This window comes from Theropithecus gelada, chromosome 20 (assembly GCF_003255815.1).
Source record: "Theropithecus gelada isolate Dixy chromosome 20, Tgel_1.0, whole genome shotgun sequence".
NCBI lineage: Eukaryota > Metazoa > Chordata > Mammalia > Primates > Cercopithecidae > Theropithecus > Theropithecus gelada.
This window is the reverse complement of record NC_037688.1, coordinates 49,891,445-49,910,922: the sequence shown is the minus strand read 5'-3', so window position 1 is coordinate 49,910,922 and position 19,478 is coordinate 49,891,445. Positions and strand designations below refer to the sequence as shown.

General features: G+C 56.8%; 2 protein-coding genes and 2 non-coding genes across 5 annotated transcripts; all 4 read left to right on the top strand.

Annotated features, from left to right (window-relative positions):
• The first annotated feature begins 332 nt into the window (after window positions 1–332).
• ZNF213 (zinc finger protein 213) lies at window positions 333–8,102 on the top strand. Of its 2 annotated transcripts, none has more exons than XM_025371578.1 (6): window positions 333–658; window positions 2,440–2,953; window positions 3,683–3,806; window positions 4,010–4,083; window positions 4,255–4,378; window positions 5,997–8,102. In XM_025371578.1, exons 2-6 carry the CDS (start codon window positions 2,555–2,557, stop codon window positions 6,653–6,655), a joined length of 1,380 nt encoding a protein of 459 aa, XP_025227363.1. In that variant the 5' UTR covers window positions 333–658; window positions 2,440–2,554; the 3' UTR covers window positions 6,656–8,102. The 2 variants fall into 2 exon arrangements, with proteins under 2 accessions (XP_025227363.1, XP_025227364.1); XM_025371579.1 differs by having other exon boundaries at window positions 385–716.
• Window positions 8,103–9,855: 1,753 nt separating this feature from the next.
• Window positions 9,856–15,280, top strand: LOC112614643 (putative caspase-16). The gene is made up of 10 exons (XM_025371352.1): window positions 9,856–9,931; window positions 10,060–10,255; window positions 10,351–10,439; window positions 11,276–11,386; window positions 11,524–11,691; window positions 12,579–12,801; window positions 13,118–13,234; window positions 13,638–13,712; window positions 14,250–14,353; window positions 15,013–15,280. The coding sequence occupies exons 6-10, from the start codon at window positions 12,660–12,662 to the stop codon at window positions 15,124–15,126; spliced, it is 552 nt and encodes a 183-aa protein (XP_025227137.1). The 5' UTR covers window positions 9,856–9,931; window positions 10,060–10,255; window positions 10,351–10,439; window positions 11,276–11,386; window positions 11,524–11,691; window positions 12,579–12,659; the 3' UTR covers window positions 15,127–15,280.
• A 713-nt stretch (window positions 15,281–15,993) lies between these two features.
• TRNAR-CCG lies at window positions 15,994–16,066 on the top strand. The gene has a single exon. It is a non-coding gene; the product is annotated as a tRNA-Arg (tRNA).
• A 2,062-nt stretch (window positions 16,067–18,128) lies between these two features.
• On the top strand, window positions 18,129–18,201 carry TRNAR-CCU. Its single transcript has one exon. It is a non-coding gene; the product is annotated as a tRNA-Arg (tRNA).
• Window positions 18,202–19,478: the final 1,277 nt, after the last annotated feature.

Below are 19,478 nucleotides of genomic sequence, written 5' to 3'. Positions count from 1 at the left end.
CACTCGTGGCTAGGCCATATGCCCTCTCCTTTCCTCGGGCCAGCCTTGGCTTCCCCTTTTTGTCGCTCAAGGGCCAGAGGCGCAAGGAAATGTGAAAGAAAAGCGGCGACGAAAGAAAACAAAGCAAATCTAGACGCAAAGCGTTGCCTTTCCTCCCGGATGCAGGTGTATGACGCATATGGCGTTTCCGTCTTCTAATAGGGAGCCTGAGAATTCTTCCTGTTCATTGGCCATCAGTCAGGGAGAAGGCGGACTCAGGGAACGAACGGCTTTCTGGGAGCTAGGGAATGCTTGCGCCGCGTAGTTTCCCAGCGAGCCCTGCGACCACTTCCGGCGCCGAGAACTGGCGGCGGAAGTGGTGTCTCCTGGGCCGCCGTGGGCGTTGTGTGTTTCGGGGGCGGGGACGGGGGCTCTGGCCGCCTGGCTCCGACATCAAGCACCGGGCTCCGGGTGGCCGGGATCAGCGCCCCGAGGCAGAGGCCGGAGGGCGGGCGCACTACTTGGAAGTGCTGGGTACCCCGCGCCGCTCTTCCCTCTTGGTCCGCGGGCAGACGCCCCTGCACGATCGCCGCTCGCCCCGCGGGCGAGGCTGCGGGGGACAGCACGGGGCTCTGGCTGGCTCGCCTTCCCGCCTGCCGTGTGCTGCTGAGCGACCCTGGTGAGTCCTGGCCCTCTTCGAGGAAAGTCTTCTTCGAAGTCACCAGAGGATGAGAATGGTGCACGCACCTTTCAGGGGTCTTGTGAGGAGCAGAATAAATAAAGCGCCTAGGGTGGACTAAATAATTGGAAACAACCCGAATGCATCACTTGAGTATTGATTAAGAAACTGGAGCGTATCCGTACCGCGGAAGCTCATAGTGCCGCTGTCTGTGCAGTAAGGTCTCATTTATGTAAAAACACATGAAGCACCTTCTTTTTCTTTTCTTTTCTCCCCCCATGGATGGTTTTTTAGTAAAAGCACGGAGAAAAGGTCTGGGACGTCACTTGTCAGACTGTTAAGTCGGGGGGGTACAATTGCATTGAGGAAGGGAGAGTTTTACGGACTTCTGTATTGTTTGAATCTTCCCCCCTTTTTTATTACGATGGTTTGTATTTTTTCTTTTTTTTTTCTTTTTACTTTTTTTTTTTTTTTTTGAGACGGCCTCAGTCTGTTGCCCAGGCTGGAGTACGGTGGTGCGATCATAGCTCATTGCAACCTCAAACTCCTGGACTCAAGAGATCTTCCCTCTTCAGCCTCCCCAGTAGCTGGGACTACAGGAGCCCCACCCGGCTTTTTTTGTTTTTTGGTACAGATGGCGTCTCACATTGTCTTCCCAAAGTGGTCTTGAACCCCTGGCCTCAAGCAATCATCCTATCTCTGTCTCCCAAAATGCTGGGATTACAGGCATAAACCACCAAGCCCGGCCAGTTTGTATTTGTATTGTTGAAATAAAAAATCGATTACTGAAAATTGCATAATACACTTTTCAGTAAAGAGTAACGATGTAAAGTATAAAGGTGTCATACATTTATATGTACCTGTGGATAAATGGCTTTGGATGGTGTCTATGAGGCCTTCTGTGACACCTCAGGGCCAGATGTGTTTTGGAATTCAGAGGTTTTCAAATTTGAGAAAACTAATATAGTGCACACACAATATATCAAGCACATCTCCAGAGGGATCTGGGGCAACACTAAATAATGAAACACATCAGTTAAAATTTTTTAATTAGGCAGGGCGCAGTGGCTCAGGCCTGTAATCCCAGCACTTTGGGAGGCCAAGGCGGGTGGATCACAAGGTCAGGAGTTCGAGACCATCCTGGCCAACATGGTGAAACCTCGTCTCTACTAAAAATACAAAAATTAGCTGGGCGTGGTAGCTGGTGCCTGTAGTCTCAGCTACTTGGGAGGCTGAGGCAGGAGAATCGCTTGAACCCAGGAGGCAGAGGTTGCAGTGAACCAAGATTGCACCACTGCACTCCAGCCTGGGCAACAGAGTGAGACTCTCTCAAAAAAAAAAAAAAAAAAAAAAAAAGATTTTTAGTTGATGTATAATGTCCATACAGAAAAACACATCAGTGGGTATAGCTCAATGAATTTTTATAAACTGAAGATATATGTTATTAATATTTCTGCCATAATTTTGAATATTTACATTTAGTGGAATAAATTGAGATTATAAATATGCTTATATCAGGTCAGGTGGTGCTGCCAAATGATTGATATTGGGTTTTGCTTTCAAAGAGTTATGAAATACCCGGGTTTTGTATTTCTGGCTTTGGGATGAGAGCTTGTGGGCCTGTGTTAATAGAGATAGTCACGTGAGCAAGGCATTACAGTAAAGCCTAGAAAAGGCTTCAGGGCCATGAAAGGATGGGACTGGATGGCTCTTCAGCCTGGGGTTTGCTCCTGTATTCCACATCCTTCCTCCTCAGTCCTGCCATTTTGCTCTTTCCCCAGGAGTACACATCCAGATGCCGGCCCAGCAACCACAGGGGATCCCTCTGGGAGACTAAAAGTACAGGTTCTGGGGCCCAGGTTGAGGCCGACCAACCCTGAGCCTCAGGCCAGGGGAATGGCAGCCCCCTTGGAGCCCCAGGACCAGACCCCTGGGGAGGGAGAAGGGCTTCTGATTGTCAAAGTGGAAGATTCCTCCTGGGAACAGGAATCTGCCCAGCATGAGGACAGCAGGGATTCTGAAGCCTGCCGCCAGCGCTTCCGGCAGTTCTGCTATGGGGATGTGCATGGGCCTCATGAGGCCTTCAGCCAGCTCTGGGAGCTCTGCTGCCGCTGGCTGCGGCCCGAGTTGCGCACCAAGGAGCAGATCCTGGAGCTGCTGGTGCTGGAGCAGTTCCTGACGGTGCTGCCAGGGGAGATCCAGGGCTGGGTGCGCGAGCAGCACCCAGGAAGTGGCGAGGAGGCTGTCGCCTTGGTGGAGGACCTACAGAAGCAGCCATTGAAAGCCTGGCCGCAGGTGAGGGGCCCTTCAATATCCAGAATCACCTGGATGGTACCTGGCGAGTAGGTACCCTGCAGAGATAAGTCTCCCAGAGGCTCACAGGGTAGGGGAGACACAGAGCCCCCAGGAGCAGGCACACAAGCACAGCATGCCATGGGTGCCTTTCTGAAAGATGCAGTCCAAAGTAAATGTGATTTATTTTTTGCGGCTGTGGAAGGCAACAATAGGGCTGAAGTGTGAATGTTCCAGAAAGGAAGTTTTAGCTCCATGCAGGCTCTGCTGATGTTTATTTGCATTTTGCTCTAGGCCTGGCTCTGAGGACACTATGGTGTGCAGAGAGCCAGCTCCAGAGTGGGGCTAGAAGGTGGAGCTGTCCTGGGCCCCAATTACCTTGTGGGATGTTGGATCCTTCACATTGGATGCATCTGGGGAGGTTCTGATGAGTGGCTAGGGGATGGGGTTCTGCCTTTGGCAGGAGGGTCCCCAGCTCCCCACTTGCTAAGTGGCTGTGATTCTGGCCTTTCAGGGCTGGTTCTTGCCTCATGAATGATCAGGGAGCGTCCTCGGGCACACAGCGTTGCCTGGTATCACATTCTCCTCCGGACTTTCCTGGGGCACCATATTGGTCTCCTTCCCACACCCCAGCATCCTGAGGGTCATGTCCTGTGTCTCCTTCCCAGGGAATAAACTCTGACTCCCCCGGTCTGGTCTCGGGCTGATGAGCATATTGTGGTTCCTGCACAGGATGTGCCCTCGGAGGAGGCGGAACCCGAGGCTGCAGGCCAGGGATCTCAGGCCAAGGGGCCTCCCCCGATGGTGGGGGCACGGAGGCGGCCATCTGTTCCCCAAGAGCAGCACAGCCATAGCGGTGAGTAAGCCTCTGTCCTTGTGGGCACTAGAGTGGCTGGGCAGGGACTTAGCTGTGTCACCGGCATTGCCCTAAGTGTCATAGGCAGGACAGCTCCTTCTGTGAAGTCTAGGGCATGTGTGAATGCGCACAGGTTGGGGAGGCCATAGGCATCGGTGTCAGGCCTGGGCTGGCCTTTCTAAGGCTCCATTCTTCTCCTTCAGCCCAGCCTCCTGCTCTTCTTAAAGAGGGGCGTACCAGAGAGACGACGGACACCTGCTTTGTCTCTGGGGTCCATGTGAGTCACCAGTCCCTTTGTCTTCTTTAAGGTACTTGGCTCTGTTGAGTTTGTAAAATGGGACTTACTGTCCCATCAGGCCTCTTTCATCTGACCCATCCTGTCCCCGCCAGTGCTGCTGGGAGGCCTGAGCAAGGGAGCCCTGAGCCAGGTCTTCTCGCCCCATTCCAGGGACCTGTGGCATTGGGAGACATTCCATTCTATTTCTCCCGGGAAGAATGGGGCACCCTGGACCCTGCTCAGCGGGATCTCTTCTGGGACATAAAGCGGGAGAACTCCCGGAACACCACCCTGGGTAAGCACCCAGGGCCTTTGGGTCCAGGCTGGCCGCCCCCCATCCTGTTGGAACTTCAGTCTTCTTTCCCACCCCATCCTTAGCTGGTTCCAAAGCAGCCTATCCTTAAGTCTTGCCAAGAGCCTGAGTAACTCCTTTCTTGGCTGACGATCAGTTTTTGTGCCTTTCCACATGCAGCATGGGACGGCGCCAGCGCTGCCCAGCCCTGAGTGCTCGTAAGGGCAGCTTCTCCTTTGAGTCTCACTGCCTAGTGCATAGAAGGATTGTCCCCATTTTACACATAAGGGACCTGAGACTCAGGTCAGTGGATGCTGAAGGGACACAGCCGGGAGTTGGATCAGGCATGGCTGTGAGGCCACCTTGGGCTGCCAGGAGCAGGGGTGCTGACGGGGAACCCCAGCTGCTCACCAGCCAGGGCCCCTGCTTGTCAGAACTGCCCTTACCAGTTCCCTCTCCACGCCAGGCCCCTTCTCAGCACTGTCAGGGATCATCTTGTTGAGTCCACACTCCCAGCAGGATGGGCTGCGACCTCTGCCCAGATCTGTCATGTGTTGAATTTGGAGAACTAGAGCCTGCATGGTGAAGGGAGCCACACTAGCCAGACCAGTTTGGTTTCTCAGTTTCCGACTGTGACAGTTGGGAAAAGTTTTTTCTTTCTTTTCTTTTTTTTTTTTTTGAGATGGCGTCTTCCTCTGTTGCCAGGCTGGAATGTAGTGGTGTGATCTCAGCTCACTGAAACTTCCACCTCCCGGGTTCAAGCGATTCTCCTGCCTCAGCCTCCTGAGTAGCTGGGATTACAGGCATGAGCCACCATGCCCGGCTGATTTTTTTGTATTTTTAATAGAGACGAGTTTTCACCACGTTGGTCAGGCTGGTCTCGAACTCCTGATTTCGTGATCCGCCCACCTCGGGCTCCCAAAGTGCTGGGATTACAGGCGTGAGCCACCACGCCTAGCCCTTGAAAATTTTCAAAATTACTGTATATCTTTTCTGCTGTGGAGCTTGATATCTGGGGTTCAGAGTGGGACACTGGATCCCAGTGTGGCCTGCAGGGCACAGATGGCTTAGGGGGCTGGCCTATGCAGGCAGGATCAGAGGCTTGCTCAGACTGCTGCTCTGCCGCATTTTTTCATCATCCCTGTTTTATTTGGGTTTTTGTTTTTGTTTTGTTTGTTTATTTTTAAGACAAAGTCTTGCTCTTGGAGTGCAATGGCATGATCCCGGCTCACTGCAACCTCCGCTTTCTGGGTTCAAGTGATTCTTCTGCCTCAGCCTCCTGAGTAGCTGGGATTACAGAGGCGCGCTACCACGTCCTGCTAATTTTTGTATTTTTAGTAGGGACAGGGTTTGGCCATATTGGCCAGGCTGGTCTGGGACTTCTAACCTCAGGTTACCGCCTGCCTCAGCCTCCCAAAATGTTGGGATTACAGGCTTGAGCCACTGCGCCCGGCCAATCACCCCCATTTTATAGATAAGGAAACTGAGGATTTGGCAGTGTGAGCGCAGGGCTTTCTGAACCTGGAGGCCAGGAAGCTTTCCCTAGCCTTGTTTCTTCCTCACCTCAGCTCTGGCCCCAGAACCGAGTGGGACTGAAGAGGTCGCCTCCTTCCCCTTGCAGGTTTGGGGCTCAAAGGCCAAAATGAGAAGTCCCGGCTGGAGGAGGTGGTGCCGGTGCTGCCGGGCCAGACAGGCAGCGACGTGACTGTGTCCTGGAGCCCGGAGGAGGCTGAGGCCTGGGAGAGTGAGAACCGGCCGAGGGCGGCCCTGGGCCCAGTGGTGGGTGCGCGACGGGGGCGGCCACCCACTCGCCGGCGCCAGTTCCGGGACCTGGCAGCCGAGAAGCCACACAGCTGCGGGCAGTGTGGAAAGCGCTTCCGCTGGGGCTCGGACCTGGCGCGGCACCAGCGCACGCACACGGGCGAGAAGCCGCACAAGTGCCCCGAGTGCGACAAGAGCTTCCGCAGCTCCTCGGACCTGGTGCGCCACCAAGGCGTGCACACGGGCGAGAAGCCCTTCTCCTGTTCCGAGTGCGGCAAGAGCTTCAGCCGCAGCGCCTACCTGGCTGACCACCAGCGCATCCACACGGGCGAGAAGCCTTTCGGCTGCAGCGACTGCGGCAAGAGCTTCTCGCTGCGCTCCTACCTGCTGGACCATCGGCGTGTGCACACCGGTGAGCGGCCCTTTGGCTGCGGAGAGTGCGACAAGAGCTTCAAGCAGCGCGCGCACCTCATCGCGCATCAGAGCCTGCACGCCAAGATGGCCCAGCCCGTGGGGTGAGCAGCCAGCTTGGCCGGAAACTTGGGGGAGGCCCAGCCACGGCACATCCTACTTCATTCACCACTGGGACTCTCCTTCTATTTGTGGCCACCTCCTGGGCTGTCCGAGGGACCCCAGGGTACCCCACACTCGGAGCTCGCCTGCCCTGCTCGGCTCTGATGACTTGCCCAGCACTCAAAGGGAACGGAAGCCCCCCTCCCGTCCCCTGATCTTGTCGTCTTTCCCCCTTCTGCGCCTGGCGTTTCTCTTCCCCTCTAGTTTCTGGAGCCCCAACACATTCCTGACAGGGGCAGCAGGGTGGCGAGGACTCAGGTCTAGGTCCCTTCCCAGAAGCCCCCGAGCCTCATTTGACTGTGTGGCTCTTTGGCCCCCACCCTCTGGGGTGGGTCCATGAGTCAGGCCTCTGCCCTGCCAACCTGTGCCTTTCAGTGGGCATGGAGGACTGGCCTTGGCCCCCAGGGGGTTGCTGGGCTTTGGGAGGGACAGTCAGCTCACACCTGTGGGACCACGGGTCTTAGGGCGCAGGGGCTTTCTGGCCCCCACCCACTCCCGTTTCCAGGCCATGACCACTCTGCCCTGTCCTGGCCACACGGACTCGGCCTGCCTTTGCCCTCGGTCTACTTGCCCTAACATGAGGCTCTGAGAGCCACTTGCTCACCAGTCTGGTGAGGATAATGGTGGCTCCAGCGACAGGAGGCCAACCCTGGAGACCAAGAACAGGGTGCCTGACTGCCAACTGCTCCTCCAGAGGTGCGGCTGCACCATACTTAGCACTAGCATTCTATCAGCACTAGCATCCCACTCCATTGGCACTGGTACCCCGCTCCATCGGCATTAACGCCCCGCTCCATCGACACTGGTGCCCACTCTATCGGCACTGGCACCCCGCTCCATCGACACTGGTGCCCGCTCCATTGGCACTGGCGCCCACTCCATCCCCCGCTCCATCGGCACTGGCGCCACGCTCCATCGACACTGGCACCCCGCTCCATCGACACTGGCGGCCCGCTCCATCGGCACTGGCGCCCCGCTCCATCGACACTGGTGCCCGCTCCATTGGCACTGGCACCCACTCCATCCCCCGCTCCATCGGCACTGGCGCCCCACTCGGCGCCCCACTCCATCAGCACTAATGCCCTGCTCCATCGGCACTGGCGCCCCACTCCATTGTCACTAAGGTCCAGCTCTATTGGCACTAACACCTCGCTCCATCGTCACTACGTCCAACTCCATCGGCACTAACGCCCTGCTCCATCGGCACTGGTGCCGGGTTCCATCGTCACTAACCTCCAGCTCCACCGGCACTGGCGCCCCACTTCATGGGCACTTTGCTGCTGCCTCCTGAGCACTGCCTTCCATGAACAGGGACAGACCAGAGGCCCTGCAAGAACTCAGCCCTGCGGGCCTCCAAAGGGCAACAGAAGAGTATTAATAAATGTGAAAACTTCCCTCCAGAGTGTTCTGTTCTTTCGGTGTCTGGAATGTGGGGAAACCTGGAATATAAACCCTTTGCCCTGGCCTTGTGTCCTGGTGGCACATTCTGCTGCACCGTCACCAAGGGGAGCCACATCCTTGGCGTCCAGTTTGGCTGGGCCCCAATGGGCAGCCGTGTCCCTTGGGACTCTTGTCCCCATGTGTCAGCCAGTGCCTGCCCTGCTCTGGGGGCACCATCTGTGCCCTAGCAGAACAGGGAGCTGAGCAGGACTCAGGGTCTTCACCAGGCCACTCCTCTCTCACAACTGTGAAAGGAAGAAGGGCCCAGAGACGCCGCTTGGTCAGTGGTGGGACCCTCTTGCTGCGCGTTGGGGATCCGGAACTCAAGGCTGCCCCAGACTGAGTCCCTTAGAGAAGGGGCTGACAGTGGGCCTGCCCTTCCCACCAGCCCCTGACATCCAACTTCTCCCTACCAGGAGCCCCAGGCCGGGGCCCACCACGAGCTGGTGGGTGTGTGGTCAGAACTAGTGATCAGGCCGGGCGCGGTGGCTCAAGCCTGTAATCCCAGCACTTTGGGAGGCCGAGACGGGCGGATCACGAGGTCAGGAGATCGAGACCATCCTGGCTGACACGGTGAAACCCCGTCTCTACTAAAAAAATACAAAAAACTAGCCGGGCGAGGTGGCGGGCGCCTGTAGTCCCAGCTACTCGGGAGGCCGAGGCAGGAGAATGGCGTGAACCCGGGAGGCGGAGCTTGCAGTGAGCTGAGATCCGGCCACTGCACTCCAGCCTGGGCGACAGAGCGAGACTCCGTCTGAAAAAAAAAAAAAAAAAAAAAAAAAAAAGAACTAGTGATCACCCAGGCACGACCCCTCCTTCCACCCGTGCTGGTTCCATCTCTTTCACCTGCTGGTGGCCTCAGGGCCCCTGGCTGAGGGGAGGCGGGGGCCAGTAGATGCTCTGGTCCCTTGGTAACAGGTGTGCATGTGGCAGCCCTCTCTGCCCCCAGGCCTTTCTCAGCCAACCTCCCATGCACACATCATCCTGCAGTGCCTGCCATGGTTTGCCGTAAGAAGCCAGAGAGGTCTCGCTGTGGACAGGACTGATTCCAGTTGGTGATTTTTACCTCTGGGGGCCTGGTGTTGTGTGCATGCGTGTGGTGGGCGGCCAGGACGGTACAAGGACTTCTTGGTGGCGGTGGCTGGCTCCAAAGGGAGACACTCGGGTGTAACGAGATCAGATAAGCACGTAGGCCAGGAGCTAAGAATAGGATTGAGCACAGGTTCCTGGCTCAGGTACGGGCACATCAGTGCCAGCAAAGAAGTCACCGGCAGAAGCCAGAGAATGGAGCCTGAGTTGGGAGAGTGGGGCCAGGACCCAGGGTTCCAGGGAAGGGGCAGAGTCCAGCTCAGCTCATAAGCAGAGCTGATAGCAGTCATTAGGAGAGAGGGCAAGGGTTAGGACCCAGGGCACTGAAAGCCCAGGGCCAGGAGGCGAGCTTCGTGCTTGGTGCTTGGAGGAAGCCCCGCCTGGCCCTATGGCCTTTCTGGTGGCTGGGACCCTGCGGGTGGCCACGCAGATGGCAGACACTCGAGACAGCCTGGGGAGAAAGGTAGCAGGCGGCACCACCTGGCCCAGCTGCTCCTGCCTCCCAGCTGAGCCCCAGCCCAGCCCAGCCTAGCTCTGGCCTTACCTCCCTAGGGGAAGTACGACGTCCGGGGTCCAAAGGCAGCCCTGATGCTCATCAGCCCTGGGGTGGTGGCCGCTGCAGTCACTGCCCTGGAGGATGTGTTCCAGGCCCTGGGCTTTGAGAGCTGGGAGAGGAGGCAGGTCCCGGTCCAGGTGAGCCTCTGCCTCTTACCTCCACCCTCAGGCCCAGCACCGAGCCCTTCCCCACTGTCCCCTGACCCAGATTCTCCTCCCGACCCCAAACCTCCCCGGACTCAAGCCGGTCTCACTTTTGCCCCTAGGGCTTCCTCGAGAAGCTGGCTTGGTTCCGGGAGCTGCTGGATGCCCACAGGCACCCTGTGGGGTGTGCCTTAGTGGCCTTGGTGGCCCCCAAAGGGCAGCTGAAGCAGCCACAGCAGTTGGTCCGGGAGCTGAGTGGCTGCGGGGCCCTGCGGGGCTGCCCCAAAGTCTTCCTGCTGCTCTCGAGTGGCCCTGGGTGTGAGTGAGCTGGCTCAGGATCCAGGGGCTGGGCAGGGACCCAGGAGCAGAGCCTCGGGCCTCACTCCAGGCCAACGCGCTGCTTCTCCACTCAGCTGCCCTGGAGTCCGGAGCCTTCCTTGCTGGCCTGAGAGAGCTCTGTGGCCGCTCTCCTCACTGGTGCCTGGTGCAGCTGCTGACGGAGGTGGGGACGCCGGAGGGGGAGGCCCAGGGAAGTGGGGCTGCTTCTGCTGTCTCTGCTGGTTCTGCTGTGTCCCCCTGAGTCAGTTACAGTTAGATTCATTCACGTGTATCCTCCCTCCAATTCATTCTACAAACCTTTATTGTCTACAGAAGTGGTATCAGCCCCCCACCCCCAACTCGGGACCCCCGACAACCCACTCAGGATGCCCCGACACTCCAGACTCCTCCCAACTCCATGCCTTGGCCCAAGTGGTTCCCTCTGCCTGCCATGCCCTCCTGTTGTCCCAGAAGCCCTGCACAGTCCTCTACAGGCTGCCAGCGATGTCCTTCCTTGCATCCATGCATGCACTTCAGACTGCCCCTTTCCACACCAGGCAGTGATTATCCGCCCTGTTAGATCACAGGACCCTGGAGGCTGGGACTGGGAATGATTCAAGTCTGGTCTCCAGGGCTGAAGGTCTCACTATGCAGTTGGGTGGCCCCTGGGCAGCCCTGGAGGTGAGGGGGCCCCAGCTGTCCTCCACAGATCGCCCAGCAGGGTAGTGCCCACCCCGTGAGCCTTCCCAGCAGGCCCTGCCCTACTCTAGGGAACATCCCCACCTCTACGCGCACTGATCCCGGGGCAGGGATCAATGGTGTGGCCACTGTCCATTCGAGACCATCCACGCCCAGCTAAGTCCAGAAGCTTGAGCCTGAACTGGAGCCTGGGTCTCGCTTGAGGCCATCCTGCCTGTCTGTCCTTTGCCGGCCTCCTCCTCTCTGCATTCTAGCAGGTGACCCTGAAGAGACTATAGAAGCCACAAGCCTGGCTGAGTCTTTTCTCGGCCCCATCCTCAGCTCTTCCGCAAGGTGACTGAAGAGTCCACAGGGGGCACCTGCTGCCCTGTCCTTCGGAGCTCCTTGCGGGGGGCACTGTGCCTGGGAGGTGTGGAGCCCTGGAGGCCTGAGGTGAGGGGGACAGGGCAGGGGTCCAATCACATGGCCACAGTTTCCAGTGGGAAGAAGCTTAGGGAGACCCAGGCCAGGGAGGCCAGGAGCTGGAGTCCTCTCAGGCCACTTTAGATGCGTCTTAACCCTCTCTGCAGCTGGCCCCCGGTCCCAACACACAGTATGACCTGTCCAAGACCAGGGCTGCCCTCCTCCTGGCTGTGATCCAAGGCCGGCCTGGGGCCCAGCATGACGTGGAGGCGCTGGGGGGCCTATGCCGGGCCCTGGGCTTTGAGACCACCGTGAGAACAGACCCTACAGCCCAGGTGAGGGGAAACCGAGAACTTACACTGGTGTTCTGAAGGAAGACTCCTCCCTAGGAACCTGGGGCCTCTCTCCTGGGCCTCTCTCCATCACTGGCAGGAAGTGCACCACACGTCTAGCCTCTGTCCTCCTACTGCCTGCGTCGGGCCTGTCACTTCCCTGCCTCTAGAAGCCTGGTCTCCAGGGTCTCCAAGGCCTCCCTCATTGGCTGGTTCTCTGCCCTCCCCCCCACTTCCCCAGCTTAAAGCTTTAGCTGCAAGTCTTGGTTTCCCTCTTGGCTCCCAGCAGCCCACTCCGCTCTCCTCACACTTCTCAACTTCTTGGTGCAGCTTCCCCACCAGGGCAGGAGGAGAACTGGCTCCAGGAAGCTGGGTCTCTATGTCACCTCTAAAGAGGCCATGCCAAGGCCTTGCAGGAGGGAGTTAGAAAAGGGCTTCTGGTTGGCCGCAGTGGCTCATGCCTGTAATCCCAACACTTTGGGAGGCCGAGGTGGGTGGATCACTTGAGGTTAGGAGTTTGAGACCAGCCTGACCACCATGGTGAAACCTTGTCTCTACTATAAAGACAAAATTAGTAGGGTGTGGTGCTGCACGCCTGTAGTCCCAGCTACTCAGGAGGCTGAGGCAGGAGAATCGGGTGAACCTGGGAAGCGGATATAGCAGTGAGCCGAGATCGCGCCACTGCACTCCAGCCTGGGTGACAGAGCAAGACTCCATCTCAAAAAAAAAAAAAAAAAAAAAAAAGAGGGCTTCCTCCCTGGGTCTGTGAGTGGCAGGTGGTGGGAGGCCAGGTGGGTAGGATCTGGGAAACCTTCTCAGCCTGGCAGAGGGCAGCCAGGGGCTGGGGAGGTGGTGGCTTTGGCCCAGGCCTCAACATTGTTCCCACCCAGGCTTTCCAGGAGGAGCTGGCCCAGTTCCAGAAGCAACTGGACACCTGCAAGGGCCCTGTGAGCTGTGTCCTTGTGGCCCTGATGGCCCATGGGGGACCACGGGGTCAGCTGCTGGGGGCTGACGGACAAGAAGTACAGCCCGAGGCACTGATGCAGGAGCTGAGCCGCTGCCGGGTGCTGTGGGGCCGCCCCAAGGTCTTCCTGCTGCAGGCCTGCCGTGGGGGTGAGTGGCCCGGCCTCCTGCCCTCACTTCTCGGCCAGCCTTAGTCCCCAGGACTCACTGTCTACCTCCTCCAGTAAGCCTGGGTACCCGCCCTTCCCTGTCCCCTCTCCTGTCCTCTCCTAGAGGTCAAGTCCACGACCTTGAACCCTTAACTCTCAACACTTGTCATTCAGAGCTCTGAATGTCTCCAGTCTGGCAAGCCTGCCCTGGAGCTCTGGAGCTGGGTTCTCACCTTGACCTCACGTTCACACAAGACCCCTGAGCACCCCCAGGTATCCCCGGAGTGAGACTATCTGCCTCTCCCCACCCTCTTCAGGAAATAGGGATGCTGGTGTGGGGCCCACAGCTCTCCCCTGGTACTGGAGCTGGCTGCGGGCACCTCCATCTGTTCCCTCCCATGCAGATGTCCTGCAGATCTACGCTGAGGCCCAAGGTGGGTTCTGCCTTCCTTCCAGGGCCTGGGTTTGGGCAGGGCTGGTGGTGGGGACTGTCCAGAGAGCATCTCCAGGGCTCTAAGCTGGGGTATGGCTGCCACCTGCATCCTCTGTTTGCCAAGACAATGGGAAGAAAAAAATCTTCCTTAACGGCAAGGGCGTTTGGGAAATGGGAACTTCTTCCCCTGTTGGAGCCTGAAAAGAATGCTGGAGTCGGCAGGCTCAAATAGCTTTTCTGAGGTCACAGCTGGTAAGTGGCTGGGCCGAGCTTTGAACTTCCGTTTGTCTTTCCTGCCCTGCGCTCTTTCCACCTCCCTGGGCTGCCCTTAAGCCACAGATTGGGAGCTCCTGGAGCTGATGGAGTTCCACAGTGTTGATCACTGGAATTGATTCCTCTTGCAGGCAGCTCCTGCAGGGGCGCCCCTCCAGGGAGGTCTGACCAAGCAGACATCCTGACGGTCTACTCAGCTGCGGAGGGTAAGGAGATGGGTCATCGGGAAGCCCATGGTTACACAGGGCCCAACTTCCTGGCCTACGATCTAGAGTAGCCTTCGGGGCAGCTAGGGCTTAGGGTTGGGGCACAGAGATGCCAGCCCAGCTGTGCTCCAGCCATGTTCCCTACATGGGTTATGATGTGTAGTAACAGCAGTGATGGTGAGTGCTGTGAGGTGCCGCTGTGCCAACCACTGTGTGTGCAGGTTTCCTCTAGGCTGTGAGTTCCACGAAGCCGGGGAGATCTGCCTGCCCGGAGGCACTGGTCAGTGTCTGGCACATAGTAGGTGCACAGTAAATGTGTGCTCAGTAGTGAATCTCTCCATAGGCTCACCTCTGCAAATATCTAGCAACAACTTGTTCCAGATGCAAGAAGTCCCTGCTCCCTGCCCTGTTCTCTTGCCTGATTCCTGGGTCCTGCCTGCTTGTACCCCACCTTCCACCAACAGTAGGACCCCTGGAATTGGAAGGCAGAGGGTTGGGGCCCTGGTCTGATGCTCTGGCCCTGGTCCCCTGACCTAGGCTATGTGGCCTATCGTGATGACAAGGGCTCAGATTTTATCCAGACACTGGTGGAGGTCCTCAGAGCCAACCCCGGGAGAGACCTTCTGGAGCTGCTGACTGAGGTGTGTTGGGGGGTTCCGGGGTGACAAGGGGCAAGGAGCTGGATTTGCCCTTCTCCCCAGCCCTTCTATTCTGATCACCTCCTTTGAACTCCATTGGCAAAGGAGGGATCCTCTGCCCTCAATACTATAAGATAACCAAACACAGGATGCCCGACGCTGCACAGATGCCATCCATAGCAGTTCTTAGTCACATGTACTGCAGTTGGGTGGGGAGGAGGACGCTGCATGCCATGCGGGGCCACCTGGGCTTGTGCTCAGAGCAGGGTGAACCTGCAGGGCCAGGGGGAAGCTGGCTTTGTAGTGACAAGAGAGTGAGATGCCCCCTGGTTCTCACAGGAAGATGTGGTTGGTTGGTTTGAGTATTTCCAAGGCCTGTCAGGGGGCTGAAGTCCATTAGGCTGAGGACCAGGTGGGGTGCAGCTGGTCTGCTGAGAGGGGACCTACGGGGTGGGAGCCTGTCCTGATGGGTGGGGACATGTCCGGCCAGAGCAGAGGAATTCACCGTTAGTCCTCTGGAGCTCTGTGAGCCTCAGAGATGTCCCTCCCGGCAGCCCTTGAAATTTTAGGCCTTGCAATGCACCAGGCCAGGAGCTCTCCCTTGGGGCAGGGTGAGCCCCGGAGGGCTGTAGCCCCAGGCACAGGCTGGGTGTGGTCCTCAGGTCAACAGGCGGGTGTGTGAGCAGGACGTGCTGGGCCCCGACTGCGATGAACTCCGCAAGGCCTGCCTGGAGATCCGCAGCTCGCTCCGGCGCCGGCTCTGCCTCCAGCCCTGAGGGTGCCGCGGCCACCCGGGGGCTGCTGAGACGGTGGCAGGACTCCAGCGCCATTCTTGCCTCCATCCACCCCCCAACCCCCGGTTTCCACATCCGAGAGCGAAGCGTGGCAGCGTGGGGGTGGCCGTGCAATAAATATCTGCTGCGAACAGTGCCTGTTCTCAAAGACGTGTGAAATAAGTGAGATAATGTGTGTAAAGCACCTGGCACTGCATATGGACGCAATAGTGTCCATGGGAACTGAGCTGGGGCCTGTGCCCAGGTTCCGGGACTCGGGAACCCAACATGGGCTGGACTGGGCTGGGCTGGGTTGGCAGTTCGGTTATGGGAGCATCCAGGGGGAAGAGGGGTACCAGGAAGAGGACGCATATCCCTCTCCCAGCCATGTCCCTGTGCATGCACGCCCCACCTCCACCCCGCGCTGGGCCATAGAAACGCAGGAGACACGGCCTCCGCTTTCCAGGCGGCCAGAATAAAGTCTGGGGCCAAAAGCCTTTGAAACACACCTTTGCAGGTTCACCGGTGATGGAGCAAGCACAGGGGCTGCGGAAGCAGCTTGCAGCCCCTGACCCAAAGCGGCGGGAGGCACATAGAGGAAAGAGCTCCCAAACGGCGTCTCGGAGGGGCCTGCTGCGGGGAGGGTGGGGTCGGGCGGGCTCGCCAGGGCTCGAACTCACAGCTCTGGGCCCACGGCGGCAGTTTCCGCCCAGCAGCCTCAGCGGTTGGGCGCGGTGGCCGAGCTCGCAGACTAGCCCACCGCGAGGCCCGGAAGGACGGGCCTCCCCCTCGCTCTAAGCATGCGTATTAAAGCCACAGCATAGGCTCTAGAAAGCTTTATGAGAAAAGCTGCGTCAGTGGTAGCTGCAGGGCCGCGTGGCCTAATGGATAAGGCGTCTGATTCCGGATCAGAAGATTGAGGGTTCGAGTCCCTTCGTGGTCGTTGCAAGGTTAATCTTTTCTTCTCCTGTCACTGCACCGTGGGCGACAAGTACCCTCGAACTGAGTGAGCCAGCCAGTCGCCCCGGACCGCCCAAGGAACACTCGGACCTCGCCCTGCTCCTGCAGTCGCGCAACTAAGGACCTAGGGCCAGAATAGCAGAGAGGGCGACCCAGAGACCTCCGGCAGGGCCCTGGGGGACTGCGGAGCTTGAAGCCAGAGAACGCGAGTCCTGGGAGCTGGATTGACTTCACAAACTAAAGCTCAAGTGATGGAAACCGTGACAGACGCGGGGCTGGGATTGCTTGCGGTGAGGAGTTGCCCCATGGGGTCAAAGGACATGTGTAGTTTTCTGTTTTGTTTTGTTTTGGAGACGGAGTTTCGCTCTCGTTGCCCAGGCTGGAGTGCAATGGCGTGATCTCCGCTCACTGAAACCTTCGCCTTCCGGGTTCAAGCGATTCTCCTGCCTCAGCCTTCCGAATAGCTGGGATCACAGGCATGCGCCATCACGCCCGGCTAATTTTTGTATTTTTAGTGGGGGCGGGGGGGGGGGTTTCTCCATGTTGGCCAGGCTGGTCTCGAACTCCTCAGGTGATCCGCCCGCCTCGGTCTCCCAAAGTGCTGGGATTACAGGCGTGAGCCACCGCGCCCAGCGACATGCGTAGTTTAATTGATTATTGTAATGAAAAACTTTGTATCCTCTATCAACTGATCACGGGGTAGCAAAGTAAAAAAGAAAACAATCATAAATACCGGTGATGAACCGGGCGCGGTGGCTCAACGCCTCTAATCCCCGCTTTTTGGGAGACCGACGCGCAGATCATGAGGTCAGGAGTTCGAGACCAGCCTGACTCACAAGATAAAACTCCGTCTCTACTAAAAATATAAAAATTAGTGGGACGTGGTGGCGCGCTCCTGCAGTCCCAGCTACTCAGGAGGCTGAGTCAGGAGAATCGCTTGAACCCGGGAGGCCGGAGGTTGCAGAGAGCCAAGATCTCGCCACTGCACTGTAGCCTGGGTGACAGGGCGAGACTCCGTCTCAAAATAGAAAATAAATAAAATAAACATTTCAATTTCAAAGAGTATCGCCAGGATTTAGTTAATATTTCACCCAGAAAAAAACATGTTTACCAGCGGAACCCAAGTTTAGTCCGAGTGCCGAGCAGCGCCGCGTTGGGGTATCCTTCCACCGGGTGAAGGCTGCGGAGAGTCGCAGCTGCAGGCATGTCCTCCGGTCGGCAGACGCTAGTGACCTGGGGTCGTGCAGGGTGTCGCTTTCTCCTTTAACTTATTTTGAGTTTTCAGTGGTTTACAAAGGTATTTGTTTTTGGTGGAGACGGGGCGTTCACTATATTGCCCAGGCTGGTCTCGAACTCCTGGACTGAAGCGTTTACTAGGTATTAAGGGAAAAGAACTTCATTAAAATATAGATTTTTTGAAAAGGAAAATAACACGCATGTTGGGGCAGGAAAGTAAACACCCAACGTTGCGATCCTGAGATTAACACCGAGCCAGCTGGGGATGTAGAGGGCAAACTTTGGAGGGTCATTATTAAGAGGCTTCCGACCACTGGGCGGCACCGTTGGTGTAATGGACAATGCAGGGGAGGAGGACGGAGACCGACACTTCCGCAAGCGGCGGGCTCGGGATGAGGAGCGGGTTGCTGAGCAGGCATCACGTGCCCCTTCCCATACACTCCATCCATCTCAAATGCATCTTTCACTACTAATTACCTCTAGACTTGGCTTCTCTGCTGAATGGAGACTAGGGCTCGTGAGGGAGTTGATCCAACCACCTCTACGCACCCTAAGCGAAGATCATACCCCTAGACCAAAGAGCCGAGCCAAAAATCTGCTGTTCTGTGTCCTTCAGGTCTCTCTGCACGTGCGCGGTCTCTCTGGGGCACCGAGGATGCTCAGGAGCGGACGAGATCTGGAACCAGAGCTTGGATTCCCGTGGAGGGGCGGGAGAAAGGCTAGGTAGGATAGGACAGGCAGGCTGTGGGGGAACCATCGCGGAGTGACTGAGAGACTGGTCTAAGACAAGCGCCATATTGTCGTCGTCAGCCCCGGTGGCCTAATGGATAAGGCATTGGCCTCCTAAGCCAGGGATTGTGGGTTCGAGTCCCACCCGGGGTAAGAAGCGGATGAATTTTAGGCTCTTCAACGGGGGAAAAGAACTGGAATTTCGTTACACTCCGGTGGAGTTCCGGAGTTCCGGGAGGGTTCCTAGACAGGCTGTCAATCAGAAACCCGTACCTGTTTTCAAATAAGACGAGCAATTTCAGGTTACAGGAAAAAGAAGTTGGACGTTTTGCAGGATTTTAAGTTCCATCCATTTAACTTGGTAGAAAGGAGTGATTGTTTCTTTTTCCAGGTTTGTTAATTCTATAATGGTTACATATATTTTTGAAATCCTTATTTTTTAATAAACACACAATGATTCACAGATTAAATTACAGGACAACTGCTTTGTTTTAAAAATCATAAAACTGAGGCCAGGCGCGGTGGCTCACGCTTGTAATCCCAGCCTGTAATCTCCGTTTCAAAAAAAATTATAAACTGGATGGAGGTATAGATGAAACTACTTATCCATGAGTAGATAATGGGGGACATGAGGGGACATTGCACTATTTCCTCTCTTTTAATACATGTTTGAAATAGTCCATGGTATTCTTTTTTTAAATCTATGCAATATATGACGCCATCTTCAAGCTAAAAAATTCCCGAACTACAGGACATGGTGTAAAGTAAAATCAGAAGCTGCCCCGATGGGGACCACTGCTAGAATTTTGTCATAAATATGTATAAAAACATGGTTGGCTTTTGCCTTTAAAACCCGTAATTGGGCCGGGCGCAGTGGTTCACGCCTGTAATCCCAGCACTTTGGGAGGCTGAGGCCGGCGGATCACCATCACTAACCAGCCTGACCGACATGGTGAAACCCTGTCTCTACTAAAAATAGAAAAATTAGCCGGGCGTGGTGGCACGCGCCTGTAATCCCAGCTCCTCAGGAGACTGAGGCAGGAGAATCACTTGAACCCGGGAGGTGGAGGTTGCAGTGAGCGGAGATCGCGCCATTGTACTCCAGCCTGGGTGACAGAGTGAGACTCCGTCTCAAATAAATAAATAAATCCCATAATTGGGACTCTTCTGTTTTTCCAGCTCTGGCCTGGCTTCTCGCACTTCCCCACACATCCTGGGCCCCATCATCCCCACCTCAATGGCGTTACCTTCCTCACCTCAATGGCATTACCTTCCACCATCATAGGCCACCTGCAGAGAATGGCCACCACAGAGCTCCTTAAGGAAGCTGAGGCTTCCATGATGGAGTTTTTCGGGAGGCCTTGTGAAAGGGAGTGTCCTAGCCTGGTGCGGTAGCTCACGCCTGTAATCCCAGCACTTTGTGAGGCCAA